The sequence below is a fragment of the Megascapheus bottae genome, chromosome X (assembly GCF_031878675.1).
Source record: "Megascapheus bottae isolate mThoBot1 chromosome X, mThoBot2.hap1, whole genome shotgun sequence".
NCBI lineage: Eukaryota > Metazoa > Chordata > Mammalia > Rodentia > Geomyidae > Megascapheus > Megascapheus bottae.
The window spans coordinates 47,952,685-47,971,238 of NC_143547.1; the positions used below are offsets into that span (position 1 = coordinate 47,952,685).

Sequence of the window (18,554 nt, forward strand, 5' to 3'; positions counted from 1 at the left end):
AAGATTATTGAAGAAGTGCTATTTAAGCTGTGGGCTAACTAGTTGAAAGAGGTTGAAAAGTGATAGAGAGGGAGATATTAGAAACACAAATAATTATAGACAGAAATTATTATTGTGCAAAGGCTCTAAGGCAAGAGGAATTACAGTATGTTTCAAGGAGCTGTAAGTAAGCCAGTGGAGCCTGAGCACTAGCAGTGGCATAAGGTGATGCTGAAGAGGTGAACAGGAGCCATACCAAACAGTGTTATATGTTAAAGACCTTAGTTTTCATTCCAAAACATAGGATAATGCTTAAGGGTTTTAAGTTAGAAGTGGTAATCTGGTAGTAGGATGAAATTATTAGACAGGGAACAGACGCAGTTAGGAGGTTATTGCAGGGAGTGAGAATTATGATAGTTTACTTTATGTTGGTGATCAAAATTGTAAAATAGGGAAATTCAAAAGATTTTCAAGAGGTAAAATAGATTCAATTTTTGTATGTAATTTTAAGATTTTTAAAGCATAAATCCTCAGAAATGGAATAATTTCACAAAGAGTAGAATTATTTTAAAAGCTCATAATAGATACTGTTTTCTGTGAAGATTATTTCATAGCATTCTCCATATCCCTCATTGGCAAAGAACATTATCTTCTTTCTTTTTAATAACTTTCTAAAAATTGAGTTAATATTTCAATTTTGTTGAATGGAGATTGTATCACCAACTATATTACAGTAGTTTTAAAGAATTATTGATTACCTTAGTTTGGTTTTAGAAAATGTGGGTTTTATTATCAATATCCTATCTCTAAAATTGAAGCATAACCTAAAAGGAATGTTATCTCAGGAAAATGGAGGGGAATTGTGAACTGGATTTGGATCAGATTATTTTGTTGACCTTTTTTTGTTCTGGGGCCTGGACTCTGGGCCTGGGTGCTGTCCCTGAGTTGTTCAGCTCAAGGCTCTGCCCTACCTCTTGTGCCACAGTGCCATTTCCCCTTTTCTAGTGCTTAATTGGAGGTAAGAGTCTCACTGTCTTCAGTGCCTGGGCTGGCTTTGAACTGGGATCCTCAAATCTCAGCCTCCTTAGTAGCTAGGATTACAGGCATGAGCCACTGCACTCAGCTCCGTTGACATTTTTGATAGATTCACCTCTGTTCAATATAATTAATAGATAACCAAGATATCCTACTTTCCTAAATACAGCATTGTAATTGTTTTATCATGAATTTGGACTTAAGACCCCGAAACTGACTGTAGAGATGGAAATATAGAAAGGATTTTAAAGCTTATATAATTTTATAACAGTGGATAAAATAACTGTAAAATATATATATATCCCCTTTTTTAATACTAGATAACTTTTTTCATTTTTTCATATATTTTTTATTGTAATTAATAGAAGGGTTAAATGATATTTGCCAGAGAGATGGTGCATTAATTCCCATACATTGATACCCTTTCACATGTCTTGGTCCCCATTTCCCTCCCCCCCACCCCCACCCCTCAATACTAGATAACTTCTTAAGCAGTATGAATTTGACTAGGTGATAGTAAGAAACTTAAGGGAAATGAGCAGTTCCTTAAGAAACAATTGACACAGTTGCTTTTTTTTCTACAAAATACCTTGAATTTAAAAATATTGGCCTTTGATTCAAGAGTAAAGTTATATTCATAATGTTTTCATGTATTTTTTAAATATGTATAAAATGACGTTAGTTACAACCTTATTTTCTCTCTTTTACAGTTAAAAGACGTTGATACTCGGAAAATCATAAGAGCAATGCTTTCTTATGTGTGGCCTAAAGACAGGCCAGATCTACGAGCTAGAGTGGCTGTTTCCCTGGGATTTTTAGGAGGTGCAAAGGTAAGAACGGGAGTTGTTATAACTAAGAAACATGATACTTTTTAATCATGAACCCTTGGCTAGATAAGCTGTTTCAGGACAACACAGCCAATTTTTATGATCTTTAGTTTGCATAATTATTCAGTGAATATAAATTATATGTTATATAAGGTTTATCTCTGGATCTGAGGTCTGATATTCTAAACTTAATGGACTTTCCTCCTAAAACTAGTGTGTATTGGACTGGGAGCGTGACCTAGTGGTAGAGTGATTGCCTAGCATGTCCTGGGTTTGATTCCTTGGTACCACGTACAGAGAAAAAGTTGGAAGTGGTACTGTGGCTCAAGTGGTAGAGTACTAGCCTTGAGAAAGCCCAAGGACGGTGCCCAGGCCCTGAGTTCAAGCCCCAGGACTGGCAAAAAAACAAAAACAAAACCAAAAGAAAACAAAAAACAAAACAACAGTGCATATGATATAGGAACATAGGAAACTTAAAGTCCTTTGAGTCTTTTTGCACATAATTCTCCTAAGCAGAGTTCCCAGTAAATTGAAAAGAGGAGGAAGGCGTTTTAGCCACATTGATGACCGTAAGTGTCAAACAATATCAAATAAAAAAATTAAAACTACAAAGACAGCCACAAAAGCTGGATGTATTTAGTGTTAGGACCCTCTATATTTTAGCAGCATCCTCAGTTATTGATTGTGCTGTAAGTCAATTGTAATAATGAGTATGAATTTTTAAGGAAAATTGAAACCTTGAGCAAGTCAGTTTCCTAATCTGTAAAATAAGCTTTTTATTATGATTAAGTGAATTAACATGGTATATGCTTAGAACACTATATTATAGGTAAAAGAAGCAATATAGATGTTTAAATAAAACTAGAGAAACTTGCTTAACATACGTAAGGCTCTGGTTTCCACCCCTAGTACCACAAGAAATTGAATTAGATTTCAGAATTATTGTTGAAAGTGTTTGCTTAAAGAGATAAAAGTTGGCTATCATTTTATTTGTCTTAATATATAAGGATTAATATTTTGTGTTAAGACTCATCTTAAAATTTTTATATTGTGGCTGTTTCCTTTTGATTTCTCATTTTTCCCTACCCTAAACATATATTTAGAACATGTATGTAGTACTGTTCTTGGCACTATGGTATTCAAATCTGAGTAAAGCAAATTTTTCTTCTTGTAAATCATACAGGGCACGTTTTAATTTAGCACTTTTATTCATGTTTGCCAAAAATTATTTAAGGGAATACCAGTTGCATATTGTGGAGTTTCAGAGAAAGACAGGAGGAACTGCCATGATGGAACTCAGGAAAGATTTATTTTATTACTTAGCAGCACTGGCTTGGCACTCAGGGTCTTGTGCTTGCTAGGCTGACACATTACCATTTCAGCTATTCTTCCAGCCAATTTTTGCTGTTTTTTTTTTAAAGATAGAATTCTGTATACTTCTTTGCTGAGGCTCTCCTTGAAACTCGATCTTTCTGCTCTCAGCTTCCCAAGTAGCTAGGATTACAGGCATGAGCCACTAAGCCCCTGGTAGAGATGGCTTCTTTGACAAGTTTGGATTGTTGTAGGTTTAAGAAATTTAAACATTGTCTAGTAAAAATATAGAGTATGTAGACAAGAGGAATAGTTCCTTTTGGTTCCAATGAAGGGGGTAAAATATTCCAAAAAGAGTTGGAAGTAAGATTGGACAAATAGAAATCCACATCATCTAAAATTGAGCATGTGAATGAATTAATCTCAATGTGTCTTGCAGGTTTTATTCATTTATTTATTTGTTTGTTTGTTTTGTGGATTGTAGGGTTTGAACTCAGCTAGGTGCTGTCCATGAGCTCTTCAGCTCAAGGCTAAGACCAAGGACCTGCCCTTGAGCTGAGCCCCACTTCCCATTTTCTAGAGGTTAATTGGAGATAAGAGTCTCAGGTCCTTTTGTGCCCAGGCTGGCTTTGAGCCTTGATCTTCAGTTCTCAGCCTCCTGAGTAGCTAGGATTAGAGGCGTGAGCCACTAATTAGGAAATTAATTTGGTCCTGTTAAAGAAGATAAGTTAAAGTAATAAGAGATCAAAAGTTGGAATACCATTCATTTCATTCATTCAGGAAATACCTACTACTTATGAAGTCAGTATAATAGTTTAGGTAAACAAATAGCAGTCTCACTGAATTCATGGTTGAAATGCTAACATGGAAGAAAAAGATGACAGATGATGTGAGATAGAATCAGCAAGACATAGCAACAGATTAGTTATTAGAAGTTAAAAAAGGAATAGAATTCGAAGATGATGCCAGGGATGGAAAAATGACAATGCATGTAACAGAAGAAGGAAAATCTTGTTATAGAAATCAAAGTCTTAGTAATAGACATGCCAACTTTGACATGCTGGCAGAACACCTAGACAGAGCAATTCACAAGAAGCAGGTCAAGCTTAGGAAAGAGCTCAGGGTTACATAGATTAAGAGGTTATACTGTTCGACAAGAAATGTACTCATTACCTTACTTATATAACTGTAACAGCTCTTTACATCACCTTAACAATAAAATAACATTATTATTTTTTGTGGGTTATGGGGCTTGAACTCTGGGCCTGGGTGCTGTGCCTGAGCTCTTCAGCTCAAGGCTACTGCCCTACCCCTGGAGTCTCAGCTCCACTTCCCATTTTCCAGAGGTTAACTGGAGATAAGAGTGTCAGGTTCTTCAGTTCTTCAGTTCTTTAGTGCCGGGCTGCCTTTGAACCCAAATCCTCAGATTTCAGCTTCCTGAGTATCTAGGATTACAGGTGTGAGCCATCCTACCCGGCTCTGACAACATATTATTTTTTTAAAAGGATAAATATAAGATTAAAAGCAAAAAGAGGTTATAGTTTGCAATGTAAATTAATGAATTTACTAAGGAAAACAACAGAAATAGAAGACAATTAGGGATAAAATTTTTGTTTTAAAGAGAAGTAAACAAGCCAGGTGTGGTGGCTCATGCCTGTAATCCTAACTACACAGGAGGCTGAGATCTCAAGATCATGGTTAAAAGCCAACCCTGGCATGAAATGAGACTCTTATCTCCACTTAACCACTAGAAAATCAGAAGTGGTACTGTAGCTCAAGGGGTAGGCTGGTAGCTCAGGGACAACGCCCAGGGCCCAGAGTTCAAACCCCATGACCAACCAAACAAACAAACAAAAAAAGAGAATAGTAAAAGACACTATATAATTTATTCTTGCTGATTTAAAAAGAAACTCAAGAGGAGTGTGACTCCATTTTCCTATCTCCTTTTAAATCCTTGGGCTCTGTTGGGTACTTACTGAATCTGACTTACTCCTGATGAGAGTACATACTTAAATCAAGATGCTTAGCAAAAGATAAAGAATCTGTACTTCATTCTGTTTGTTTAGGATGAATAGAAAGAAAAGTATTTGGTATCCAATAGTGAAACTTTTATATTCATTAGTATCATAACACTGGTTGCTGGATTGTCTTTTACATCGAAATTACCAAAGATGAGCTCTTATGCAAGGCAAAAATTAGCAAATTGGCCTTTATTCCTTTATTAGCTGAATGTAAATATCTTGCTGACAAGTTAAAAGCAGATGGTTTCCTGGACTTGCTTGCGAATTGAAGAGAACAGGTTAGAACATGACTAATTAAGATAGCAAAGGTGAGGAGTTTTAAGTAATTACATTTATATTTGGAATTATTTTTAGAGTGAGATTCAGTCCTTCAGAAATAAAGATTTCTGTTGCTTGGTGACAGGTCAATACCAGAGCATGAAATCTATAGCTAAACTAACTTCCTTAAAGATTAAAATATTTTTAGAAGTCTGCTATTTGCATTTTTAGTCAGAAAATACTATTTGGAAATGGAAAGTGCTGTACTGAACTCTTGTAAACTGGTTATAAGTAAACAAAATTAATAAAAAAAACCTTTAAGAATATGTTTGGTTCCTTTTGTATCAAGAACAGGGGGACTGGGAGTTTCGCCTAGTGGTAGAATGCTTACCTAGCATACATGAAGACCTGGGTTCGATTCCTCAGTACCACATATATAGAAAAGCCAGCACTGGGGCTGGGAGTTTGGCCTAGTGATAGAGTGCTTTCCTAGCATGCACGAAGACCCAGATTCGATTCCTTGGTACCACATACATAGAAAAAAGCCAGAAGTGGTGCTGTGACTCAAGTGATATAGCCCTAGCCTTGAGAAAAATCCAGGGACAGTGCTCAGGCCCTGAGCCCAAGCCCAGGACTGGCAAAAAAAAAAGAAAAGCCAGAACTGGTGCTGTGGCTCAAGTAGTAGAGCACTAACCTTGAGGAAAGCCCACGGACAGTGCTCAGTCCTCGAGTTCAGTCCCCACGGCTGGCAAAAAAAAAAAAGAGCGGGAAGAAATTGTGAGATATTGTGATGGATGCCATATAGAACTTTGAAAATATATAGAAAACAACTTTAATTTTATTAGATAGGAACTCAGCCATAGAATAATTTGAGACATGCTGAGCATAGTAGTAGTATTATCTAGTAGCATTAGTCCAAACAACATCTTCCACCTTCTGGATTATCATGAATGTAAAAGGGAGCATTATTCTTAATCTTTAAAACTTGTTTATTGTTGGACTGGGAATTTGGCCTAGTGGTAGAGTGCTTGCCTAGCATGCACAAAGACTCGGTTCAATTCCCCAGTACCACATACATAGGAAAAAGCCGGAAGTGGTGCTATGGCTCAAGTGGTAGAGTGCTAGCCTTGAGAAAACTTAAGGACAGTGCCCAGCCCCTGAGCTCAAGCCCAAGATTGGCAAAAAAAACCCCAAAAAACAAAAACCAAAAAAACCTTTATTTATATTTAGCAGTATTGCAAGTATGTTCTCTAACTGACAAGCAAAGGGATTAGTATCTGCTTTCATCCCTTGGCTCCTTGTTTTTTCTTCAAACCCGATTTCGTGTTCTGACATGTGAGCAATTTGGACTGATCAAGCATCCATTTTACTCTCCTCTTCTCTACCTTGTCCATATATTTTGTGGTCCAGGAACATTCTCAGCCTTCATAAGCCTTTCCTATATCTGTGTGACAGTGGCAGTGTTATAAGTAGGCCCGAGGCATAGATGAAAGAGAAGGAATAAGGAAATGTCAAGTAAGAAAAGGAGAAAAAGGAGTTGTCTCATGCTTAATGTATGTGGGAACACAGAGTTTTGTCTACTTGCTTATTACCTTTGAATGTTCTGTTCATTTTGATGGTCAAAAGGTTATCATTGGTCTATGGCAAAGATTGCAAAGATAAACTATATTATTATAGACAAATTTTAAGTCCCAGAGTAGACCTAGGGGGGTGGGTATTCTACCATCAAAATTGGATCAGTTCTAACTAGTAAGTTGGGGTTTTGTATGACATGTATTTTAGGGGTTCTGCAGCAAAGTAAGAAAAAGAGACAGAAACAAAACATTGTCTTTGTTCGTGTGTGTGTGTGTGTATGTATATGTGTGTATGTACGTGTGCTAGTACTAGTACTGGGACTTGAACCCAGGGCCTAAGAGCTATCCCTGGGCTTTTTTACTCAAAGCTAGTGCTTTGGTGGTTAAATGGAGATAAGAGTCCAAGGGATTTTCCTGCCCGAGTTGGCTTTGAACTGTGATTCTTAGATCTCAGCCTCTTAAGTAGCTAGGATTACAGGCATGAGCCACCTTTTTTTTTTAGTTCCTATAGATGATAAACATTCTCTTAAGATCTCTGTATGTATCACAGGAGTAATCACATCATGTTGTGTGTGTGGCGGGGGAGTGTACACGCATACATGAGGTTGAATTTAAGGTCTTAAGCTCTCACTTGTTTTTTTCACTGAGGGTTGGCACACTAGTGTGCTTGAGTTACACACTTCAAGCATTTTGCTGGTGAATTGAAGATAAAACATCTCATAGACCTTTCTGTCTGAGTTAGCTTCAACCTGCGATCCTTAGATCTCAGCCTAATTAGCTAGAATTATAGTTATGAACAACCAGTGCTTGGCTCACATCATCTATAAACTGGGGATTTTTAATTCTTTTCACAGGTATGAGGAACCTTTTTTCTGCCAAGGGCCTATTGGATATTGATAATAAAATTATTAGTACAAGCATAAGTCAAGGAAAAGCATGGACGTGTGTCCAATCTTATACCTGTGTCCAGTTATGTACCAAATGGTTTCATGAACCTTTTTTTTTTTTTGCGCCAGTCCTGGGTCTTGAACTCAGGGCCTGGGCACTCTCCTTGGACACTTTTTCTCAAGGTTAGCATTGAGCCACAGCACTACTTCCAGCTTTTTCTGTATATGTGGTTCCGAGGAATCAAACCCAGGTCTTTGTGCATGCTAGTCAAGCACACTACCACTAAGCCAAGTGTCTGACCCATCATGAACCTTCTACAGAGATTGCCCACCCTTAATAAGGTCTTTTAGACCTTCCTACTAGTACTAATATTTTTCATGCAATAATATCAGAATTCAAGAAAACAACAAAGCAGATTTACCAAATTCATGATATTTTACAAATAGATGTTCTCTTCAATGTTCCCCAAAATGTTTGTTCTTATTTTCTAATCAACACCAGCTTGAAAAATACATAATTGACCAAATTGTGGGCAGAAGAATTTAGAGTATCAGGTGCCAAAAGGCACTTTTGATTAATAATTGTTAAAAATTAAAAGGTGTCTTTAAAATTATAAAATAACATTAGGCGAGAGTATGATTAAAATAAAATCAATATGCATTATCCTTCAGGAACACAGCTATTAAATAAGTAAAAAATAATATGTGAATTGAGAAAAAAATTATTGATTGAATGACTACTGGGCCCAAGTAATGGCTAGGAACTGGGAATAAAAACCTGGGGGAAAATGTGGTCTTAGCCTTCCTGGTGTTGTACCATACTCAACGAGAAAAATAAATAAATGATAAAAAAAAAAAAGCAGCTATCTTACAGCATCCAAAGGAAGATACTATTAGGAGCTTTGGGCATGCCCTGATGTTGGCATTTAGGGAGAGTTTCCTGGAAGCAACTAGCATTTCCCAGTAACTACTTTGACATTCTTGTTTGACCTTGATTTTTTTTAAAAAAATCTGAATAATACTTTAAAAATTGAAACAGTGCTACCTGCATCCATTAGGTAATTTGAGAAGTATGATTTATACCATGGAGTGTTTTTTAATTAAAAGACTTTTATTTTTGTAGGACTTGAAAGATTGAAAGCTTACGGCCACGTAGGCTACATAGCAAGACCCTGTCTCCAAAAACCAAGGTTGAAAATGAAAATGTAGTTCAATAGTAGAGCACTTGCCTCGCACATTGCCTGGCATAAGGATCTGAATTTAATCCTTAGCACTGAAATAAAAAGATTTCAGACAAATTTTAGATTTACAGAAAAACTGAACAGTGCGTATAGTCTTTATATACCTGTTTCCTCCCACACATAGTTCTTTTATTAATGTTGTGTGTTAATATGGCACATTTGTTAAAATAGATGGACCAACTATTTAAAAGGTACATTATTTTTAACTAAACCTGTAGTTTACATTAGAATTCATTTTTGTTGTACAGTTAGCTAAATCACATATCTACTATAGTATCATACTCATTTCACTGACTTAGAAACCTGATGAGATTCTCCAGTTCATCTCTCATATTTTCTTCCCAAATTCTTGACAGCCTCTGATTTTTTATTGTCTCTCTAGCTTTACCTGTTCCAGAATGTCATGTACTTGGAATCTTACATAGTTTTTTTTTTCTTTTTTTTTCCCAGACTGGGAATGTATACTGCAATGTATACTGCAGATTTATTCATAGCTTCTTATGACTTGATAGCTCATTAAAAAAGAATTACAACTGAGGTTTGAACTCAGTTTTATACTCACTAGGCAGGTGCTGTAGTACTTGAACCTTAACTGCAGCCCCTTTTGCTCTGATTATATTTGAGATTAAGGTCTTATTTTCCTGGATTGGCCTGGACCACAAACCTCCCGTTTATACTTCTCACCATAGCTGAGGTAATAGGCATTTACCACTGTATCCAGCTAATGGTCAAGATGGAGTCTTGGAAATTTTTTGCCTGGCCTAGTCTCAAACCATGATCCTCTCTCAATTTTCACCTCTCTACAGCTAGGACTATAGTGACTACACTCAATTCTTTTTGTATGTGTGCCAGTCCTGGGGCTTGAACTCAGAGCCTGGGTGCTGTCCCTGAGCATTTTTTGCTCAATTCTAGTGCCTTAACACTTGAGGAACATCTTCACTTCCAGCTTTTTTGGGTAGTTAATTGGAGATGAGAATCTTACAGGCTTTCCTGTCATGGCTGGGTTTGAACTATGATCCTCAGATTTCAGCCTTCTGAGTAGCTAGGATTATAGGCATGAGCCATTGGTAGCTGGGTACTCATTTCTTTTTATTGCTGAATAATTTTCCATTGTATGGATGTAAGTGTATGTTTGTCTAATCACCTGTAGAAGGATATCTTCATTGCTTCTTGATTTCGTTAGTCAGAATAAAGCTGCAATAGATATCAATGTACAGTTTTTGTGTGGGCCTAAGTTTTCAACTAATCTGAATATGAAATAATGCAATTGGTAGATTCTATAGAAAGAACATATTTAGATTTTCTTTCACAATTTTTCTGGTTGCTGTACTACCATTATTAGTAAAGAGAGTTACTGTTGTTGCTCAACCAGCATTCAGTGTGGTATTTAAAAGTCATTCTAGGGCTAGGAGCATAGCGTAGTGATAAAATACTTGCCTAGTATGCACGAAGCCCTGGGTTTGATTCTTCAGTACCACATATGCAGAAAAAGCTTGAAGTAGTGTTGTGGCTCAAGTGGCAGATACTAGCCTTGAGCCAAGAAAAACAAAAACAAAAAAGTGTCCAAGGACAGTGCCTAGGCTCTGAGTTCAAGCCCCAGGACTAGCATAGGTGTGTGTGTGTGTGTGTGTGTGTGTGTGTGTGTGTGTGTGTGTGTGTGTGTGTGTGTGTGTGTGTGTGTGTGTGTGTGTGTGTGTGTGTGTGTGTGTGTGTGTGTGTGTTATTGGTATTGGAACTTAGGACCTTATACCTATAAGGAATTTGGCTTTATGCTTTAGGTGGGCTGCCATATTACCTGCAGGAGACAAGTGTGCACAGCTACACACAGCCATTGTGCTTCCACAGTAACTGAGATAACTAGTATGAATCACTGCCACTCAGCTATTGGTTGAGAGAGGGCCTCATAGTCATTTATGCCCAGACTGACCTCAAGGCATAGAACTGAACTTTACCTTCACAAGGATCTAGGAGTGTAGTCTTGAGTAACTGTACCTGGTGACATCTCATTTTTGTCGTAATATGTAATTGCTACACTGGCATATGATATTGAATATCTTTTCATATGTACACTAGCTATCTGTATATTTTCTTTGATGAGGTATCCAGATGTTCAAGTCTTTGGTCTATTTTTCAAACATCAGAATGTTGGGACCAGGAGCATAGCCTAGTGGTAGAGTGCTTGCTTAGCAATCACAAAGCCCTAGGTTCGATTCCTTGGTACCACATACGCAGAAAAAGCCGAAATGGCACTGTGCCTCAAATGGCAGTGTTAGCCTTGAGCAAAAAGTGTCCAAGTACAGTGCCCAGGCCCTGAGTTCAAGTCCCAGGACTGGCAAAAAGAAATCAGAATGTTTTCTTATTGCAATTTTAAAGTTATTTCTATATTTCAGATGACAGCCCTTTGTCATATGACAGTTTTGCAAATATTTTTCCAAGTCTATGGTTTATATTTTTACTTTCTTGATAGCATCTTTTGCTCAACAGAAATTTTAATTTTAGTGGAGTTTAGCTTATTGAGTTTAGATCTCTCCCAGTGTGTACATTCAGTAATAGAAATTTCTCTCTGGACATTGTTTCTATGCATCCTAAAATTTTTGATAATTTGTATTTTCATTTCTTCTTATTTTACTTATTTTCGAATAACTTTATTATTTTAAGTAGTTGTGCAGTATTGCCATTCACTAAAGTAATTTAGTACAATTCATATACTCTTCCAACATTCTCATCCATCCTTTCCAGCCTACTCATTGTCTTAATTAATTTTAGGTTATGTATTGAATTTTTTCCATCTAACAAAGCAGTTTGTATGTGAAATGCATCTTGATCTTTCATCATTTCAACCTCTTTACCCCCCCTTCCACCAGTCCTTCTCTTATATTTCTTCATTCTTTGGTATGTACAAATAATTCTTGCCTGCATTCTCCCCTCATCCTCCCTTCTTTCTTCTACCCCTCTTCCCTCTTGGCCCCCTTCTCTGCTCTTGCAAGTACCCCTTTACTTTTACTTATTTTGTTGAGCTTTGCCTTAGTGTTTTTAAAGAATTATACTATTTACACTCTCCATAAAGTTCAAAATACTGTAAATTTTCTTTTGAGACTTTTTTTTAACTTACTGTGGTATTTGTAAGTATGTTTAAACTAACATGTGTCAACTATCTGTTACTGATTCTTAATTTGTTATCTGAGAGCCTATTTTCTATGGTATATGTTTTGTTTAGATGTATTTTATAGCTTAGAAGGTGGTTTATTTTGGTGAATGATCTGATGAGCCTGAAAAATATGCATTGTTGGATAAAGTATTCTATGTACATCATTTATACCTAAGTGATTGGTAGTATTGGTCATTTGAACCACATCCTATTACTTTTGTCACTTACAGATGAAGTCTCCAGTTATAATAAAGGAATCATTGCTTTTCTTACTGATCAGTTTTTGCCTCATGTATTTTGATATTTTGTTAATTGTATACACGTTTTGGTTGTTACATGCTTTAGGAGAATCTACCTTTCTATTATTATGTAATGCTGAAACCTGCATTACTTTCCTGGTCTGGAAGTAATACAGTCATTCCAGCTTTGCTTTGTTTAGTTTCATTGACCATTTACTTTTAATCCATTATACTTTTATACTGGGGTCTTATAGTTGGATCTGGAAATCTGCCTTCTTTGGCATCTACAATTCACATTTAAAGTGACTATTACAAGGCATGGTGGCTCTAGCCTGGAATCCTACCTACTCAGGAGGCTCCGATCTGAGGATTGTGGTTCAAAGCCTGGGTCCTAAAGAACGTGAGACTCTTATCTCCAATTAATCACTAAAAAACGGGAAGTGTGACTGTTGCTCAAGGGGTATGGCAGTAGTTTTGAGCTGAAGAGCTCAGGGGTAGCTCCCTGGCCCAGAGTTCAAGCCCCATGACCCACAAAAATGACTTTATTTATATAATGGTGTTATTAACTATATATATAATTATTTTCCTTTGATTGCTTTTGTTTCGTTTTTATTTATTTAGGGCCACTTGTCTGCTTATGGCTGACACTCTACTAATTGAGTCATAGCTCCAGTCCAGCTTTTTGCTGGTTATTTTGTAGATGGGGTCTTAATAACTTTACAGTCCAGGCTGACTTTGAACTATGATCCTGTGAATCTCTGAGATAGATGGGATTATTGGTATGAGTCACTAGTGCCCAGTTTGTTCTTTGATTTAATTATTTTTCTTTGTGGCCAAAGAGTTTACAATATATATTTATAGCTAATGCATTATTTCCACTTTTACATAATATTTTACCACATGTGAGTAGTATATACCATAGTATTCCCCGTTTATTCCTTTCATCACATATATTGGTATCATTCATTTCATTCATCTGTAAGCTCTCATTAATCTAATATACTATTGCTGCTATCATTTTGAAGAACCTATTATTTATTAGATCAGTAACAAAAATTCCCAGGTGCAGTGACTCATGCCCATAATCCCAGTTATGTGGGAAGCACAGATTGTAGAACTATGGTCCAAGGTCAGCCAAACGAAAAAGTTAGCAAAATCCCTTCCCAACCAGGAAAGCTGATTGCAGTAGTGCAAACTTGCCATCTTAACAGCACAAAAGACAAATTGGAGGCTGGCAAGGCTAGACATAAAAAACTAAGTAAAGCACAAAGGACTAGGACTGTTTCACGAGTAGAGTGCCTGCCTAACAATCGTAAAGCCTTGCTCAGCCTTAGTACTGCTATTTTTTAAACTAAATGTTTTCCATTTTCACTAATTTTTTCTTTCTCTAATACACTCCCTTTATTTTCTGGGTCCTGGGGTTCTAATTCTGTGTTGGGTGCTGACCCTGAGCTCCTTTTTGCTCAAGTGTTATACTTGAGCATAGCTCTACTTCCAGTTTTTTTTCTATGATTAATTGGAGCTAAGAGTGTCACAGCTTTCCTGCTTGGCTGGCTTACAATGGTGAGCCTCAGATCTCAGCCTTCTGTGTAGCTAGGATTACAGGTGTGATCCTGTGTAAGTGTAAGCACCTAGCTTATGTTCCCATTTTTAAAATGTAGATCTAAATTCTTAACCTGTATAATTTTTTTCTTTCTGAAAAAAATTTTAAATATAGTTCTTGGAAGGTATATATAATGACAAATTCCCTCAAAATTTTTTTGGGGGGTCTGTCATGGGGGCTTGAACTTTGGGCCTGGGTGCTGTCGATGAGCTCATTTTTTGCTCAAGGTTAGCCTTTGAGCAACAACACGACTTCTGGCTTTTTTCTGTGTATGTGAAATTAAACCCAAGGCTTCGTGCATGCCAGGCAAGCACTCTTAACACTAGGCCATACCCCTGGCCTATTTCTTTTTGGTTGGTCCTGGGACTTGAACTCTGGGCCTGGGCCTTGTCCCTGAGCTCTTCAGTTCAAAGCTACCGCCCTACTACTTGAGCCACAGTGCCACTTCCGGTTTTCTGGTGGTTAATTGGACTTTTTAGTGCCCAGACTAGCTTTAAACCACAATCCTAAGATCTCAGCCTCCTGAGTAGCTAGGATTACAGGCATGGGCCAACACACCCAGCTTCAATGGCCTAATTTTTGCTTTTTAGAAATATGTATGCCAGGCACTCATGATTCATGCCCGTCATCCTAGCTACTCAGGAGTGTGATATCTGAGGATTGCAGTTCAGAACCAGCCAGGGGTGAGAAAGTTCAGAGACCTTTATCACCAATAAACTACTCAAAAAAGCTAGAAATAGCACTATGGCACAAGTGGTAAAGTTCTAGCTTTGAGCACAAAAGGCTCAGGAACAACACCTAGGCCCTGAGTTCAAGCTGCAGGACCAGCAAAAAAATTTTTTTGTATTGCATTTATTTTTGTTAGAACCAAAATTTGAACTTAGGGTCTTATACCCTCACTAGGCTTGCTTGCTCTCAGTCTACTACTTGAGCCACATTTCTAGTTGGATATTTTTGCTGGCTACTTAGAAATAGATTTTTCTGCCTCTACTGACTTTAATCCATGATTCACAGATCTCAACCTCCTCAGTAGCTAGGATTATAGACATAAACTATTGGCACCTGGCTTTTTTTTCTTTTTTAGAAAGTCTTTTAAGTTTTTTAATTAAAGAATTTAGTAACATTGATTTTTACATCATATTTCAAATGACGTGTTTAACAAACAGGTATTCAAGAAGGGAATCTCTATGTACAATCACTGGCACTTAGATTTTAGAACATAATCAAAATTAGGCTGAGATACATTATAATCTATGTAATAAAACATTATGTCTATAGAGTCATACATTTTTATGACTATGTAGTTGTGTTTATATTTCCAATACCATGTCCATAGTATTGGGAAGTTTTTAATTTTTATTGACTTTAGAAGTTCAGATTTTGGCTATAGGTCCTCCTCCTCCTCCTCCTCCTCCTCCTTCTTTCCCCTTCCCCTTCCCCTTCCCCTTCCCCTTCCCCTTCCCCTTTCCCTTCCCCTCCTTCTCCTTCTCCTTCCTCCTCCTCCTCCTCCTCCTCCTCCTCCTCCTCCTCCTCCTCCTCCTCCTCCTCCTCCTCCTCCTCCTCTTCTTTTTTTTTTTGACAGTTCTGGGCTTGAGCTGAAGGCCTGAGCAATGTCCTTGGACTTTCTCAAGGCTAGAGCTCTACTACTTGAGTCTCAGCACCACTTCCGCCTTTTTTCTATGTATGTGGTACTAAGGAATCAAACCCGGGTCTTTGTGCATGCTAGGCAAGCACTCTACCACTAGGCTAAACTCCCTGCCCAGGATATTTTTTCTCTTTAAACAATTTAATTTACTCTACTGTCTTCTTGCTTCCGTGGTTTCTGAAGAGAAGTCCAATGTTATTTTTATCTTAGTTCTTCTGCAGGTAAAATATTTTTTTCCTTAGGTTTTTAAAAATTTTTTTCTATCTTTGATGTTCAGCAGTTTGAATATGATATGCCAAACTGTAGTTTTTATTTTTATCCCGCTTGATGTTTTCTGTGTTCCCTGCATCTGTGGTTTGATGTTCTTAATTTTAGGAAATTCTCAGCCATCATTGTTTGTTCTTTCTTGATGTCACTTTTTCTCTTTTCCTTTTGTATTCACATTACATATACTATACCTTTTGTAATTGTCCTATGGTTCCTGCATATTCTTGTTAACTTTTTTCATTGCTTTGTTCTTCACTTTGTGAAATTTCTGTTGACATCATCTTGAAGCCCACTCATTTTTTCCTTGCTTGTGTCCTGTCTACCAATGATCTCCTCTAAGACATTCTGCATTTTTGTTATGGTACTTCTATTTTTAAAGTAGCCTTTGAGTTTTCCTAAGAGTTTCTTCTTTCTGTTTATGTTACCTATCTGTTCATGCATTCTGTCTGCTTCTTTTATTGGCACCTTTAGCATATTAATTATAGTCTTTTAAATGCTTGGTCTGTGTGTTCTTCATTGATTCTAATGTTACTTTGTTTATTCAGACTACTTATTGCAGTTTAGAATGCCTTGTAATTTTGCTTTTGAAATGGAGTTGAATAAAAGGTACTAAAGTAAATAGGTCTTTAGTGTGAGGTTTTATGTTTGATAATGGTTACATGTTAGTTGTGTTTATTGGACCTATGTATGTTAGGTGGAAGATTCCTATATTTTGTTTCCTCTCTGTTTTAGACTTTTTGTGGAGCTCTTTTTAAAATAGGTTTTCCATCTTGCAGTCCCTTCTTATTACAGAGGAGACCTATTGATGTGACTGTAAGTGGAGTAGGGAGAATCTCAGACTTTCAGGGAACCTCTGCCCCTATGGTGTGACCTTCTCAGCTTTCATCTCCCCACTTAGGTGATACAGGAAGGCAAGAAGACTTGGAATTAGATATCTCCCTTCTCTTTGGGCAGTTACACTATGATAAAACCCAAATCGGGAAAAACCTTTATTAACGAGAATGGAATATTTTGGGTCTATTTTGAAATGTTTGTGTTCTTCCTTAACCTACTTGAAATACTATGGACATTTTTCTCTTATATAATCATAAATATACATGTACACACACACATATACATATACCGTAACACCTCTTGTAGCTACTGGAAGTGTTATAGTTTGGGTAAATTACTCTTAAAGGCCCATGTCTTGAAGCCTAGAACACTATTGGAAAGTGACGGAGCCTTTAAGGGGTGGAACTTGTTTGGACGTTCTCTACTCATATTGGAGTATGCCCTTAAAGGAAATACTGGAACCTCGGCCCTCTCTTCCTTCCTGCCCTCTATGTGTTGAGCAGGTCACACACTCTAATGCACACCCTACCATCAGGTATTGAAAACTCTAAAATAGGCAAATATAAACATTTTTATCTTATTAAGTTTCCTCAGGTATTTTGTCACAGTAATGGAAAGTGGAATAATACAAGAGGTAAAATGAACATATACGGGACTCTGGCAGTCTTTATGGAGATACCCTTTTTAGTCACTTCATACATTAGTATTAGTATAACAGAAAACCTGAGACCGGGTGATTCATAGAGAATAAAAGCTTATTTGTGGAGCTGGGAACTCAAAGAGATTGGATCTGATATCTGTTCAGCTTCTGACAGGAGCCTCACATTATTTCAGTTCGTTGTAGAAAGTTGGTGGGCAAGTACATAGTGTAGAACAGTCGCTTTGTTTTATAACAGCATATTATTGTAACTCATCCAGTTCCACAAGCACTCACTACTTCAAATGAAAATAGTTCCTTGCTAGGCATAGTGGCTTACACCTATAATCCTATCTACTTAAGAGGTAGAGATCAGGAGAATCACAGGCCAAGCCCAGCCCTAAGCAAAAATATACAATCCTATCTGGAAAGTAACTGCAAGCAGAAGGTATAGACATGTGGCTCAATTGGTAGTGCACCTGTCTAACAAATACGTGAGCCTGATTCAAACCCTAGAACTGCAAAAAAAATAAAATAAAAAGTAAAGATAAAAACAGTCTCACAAAAGTGCCATTAATGGACTGGGATGTAGCTCAGTGTCAAAGCACTTGCCTAGGAATTGTAACAGCCTGGGTTCAATCCCTAGTACCAAAAAAGAAAAGACCCCCCCCAAAAAAGGTGCCATTAATATTTCCAAGCGACCTGGTCACCTCATAAAGGCCCCATCTCTCCTAACACATATCCTGACAACTAAATTTCCACATGATTTTTGGAGGAGACAAACTATATTGAAACCATACCATAGATTATTTTACTTCGTTCTTCTTTAATTACTATTCCACATTGGTAATCCTCTTGTGCTAAGAATTCAGGGGGGGTCACTTTTTGCCAGTCCCGGGGCTTGAACTCAGGGCCTGGGCACTATCCTTGGACACTTTTTGCTGAAGGCTAGCGCTCTGCCACTTGAACTACAGGGCTACTTCTAGCTTTTTCTGTGTATGTGGTACCGAGGAATCGAACCCAAAGCTTCACGCATGCTAGGCGAGCA

General features: G+C 37.3%; 1 protein-coding gene across 1 annotated transcript in view; it reads left to right on the plus strand.

The window, feature by feature from the left end:
* The window catches only part of Abcb7 (ATP binding cassette subfamily B member 7), a 137,164-nt gene that overhangs the window by 78,745 nt on the left and 39,865 nt on the right, over window positions 1–18,554 (plus strand). Inside the window, exon 4 of the mRNA XM_090327216.1 lies at window positions 1,725–1,844. Coding sequence (XP_090183342.1) covers window positions 1,725–1,844 — 120 coding nt within the window. The remainder of the gene's footprint in view (window positions 1–1,724; window positions 1,845–18,554) is intronic.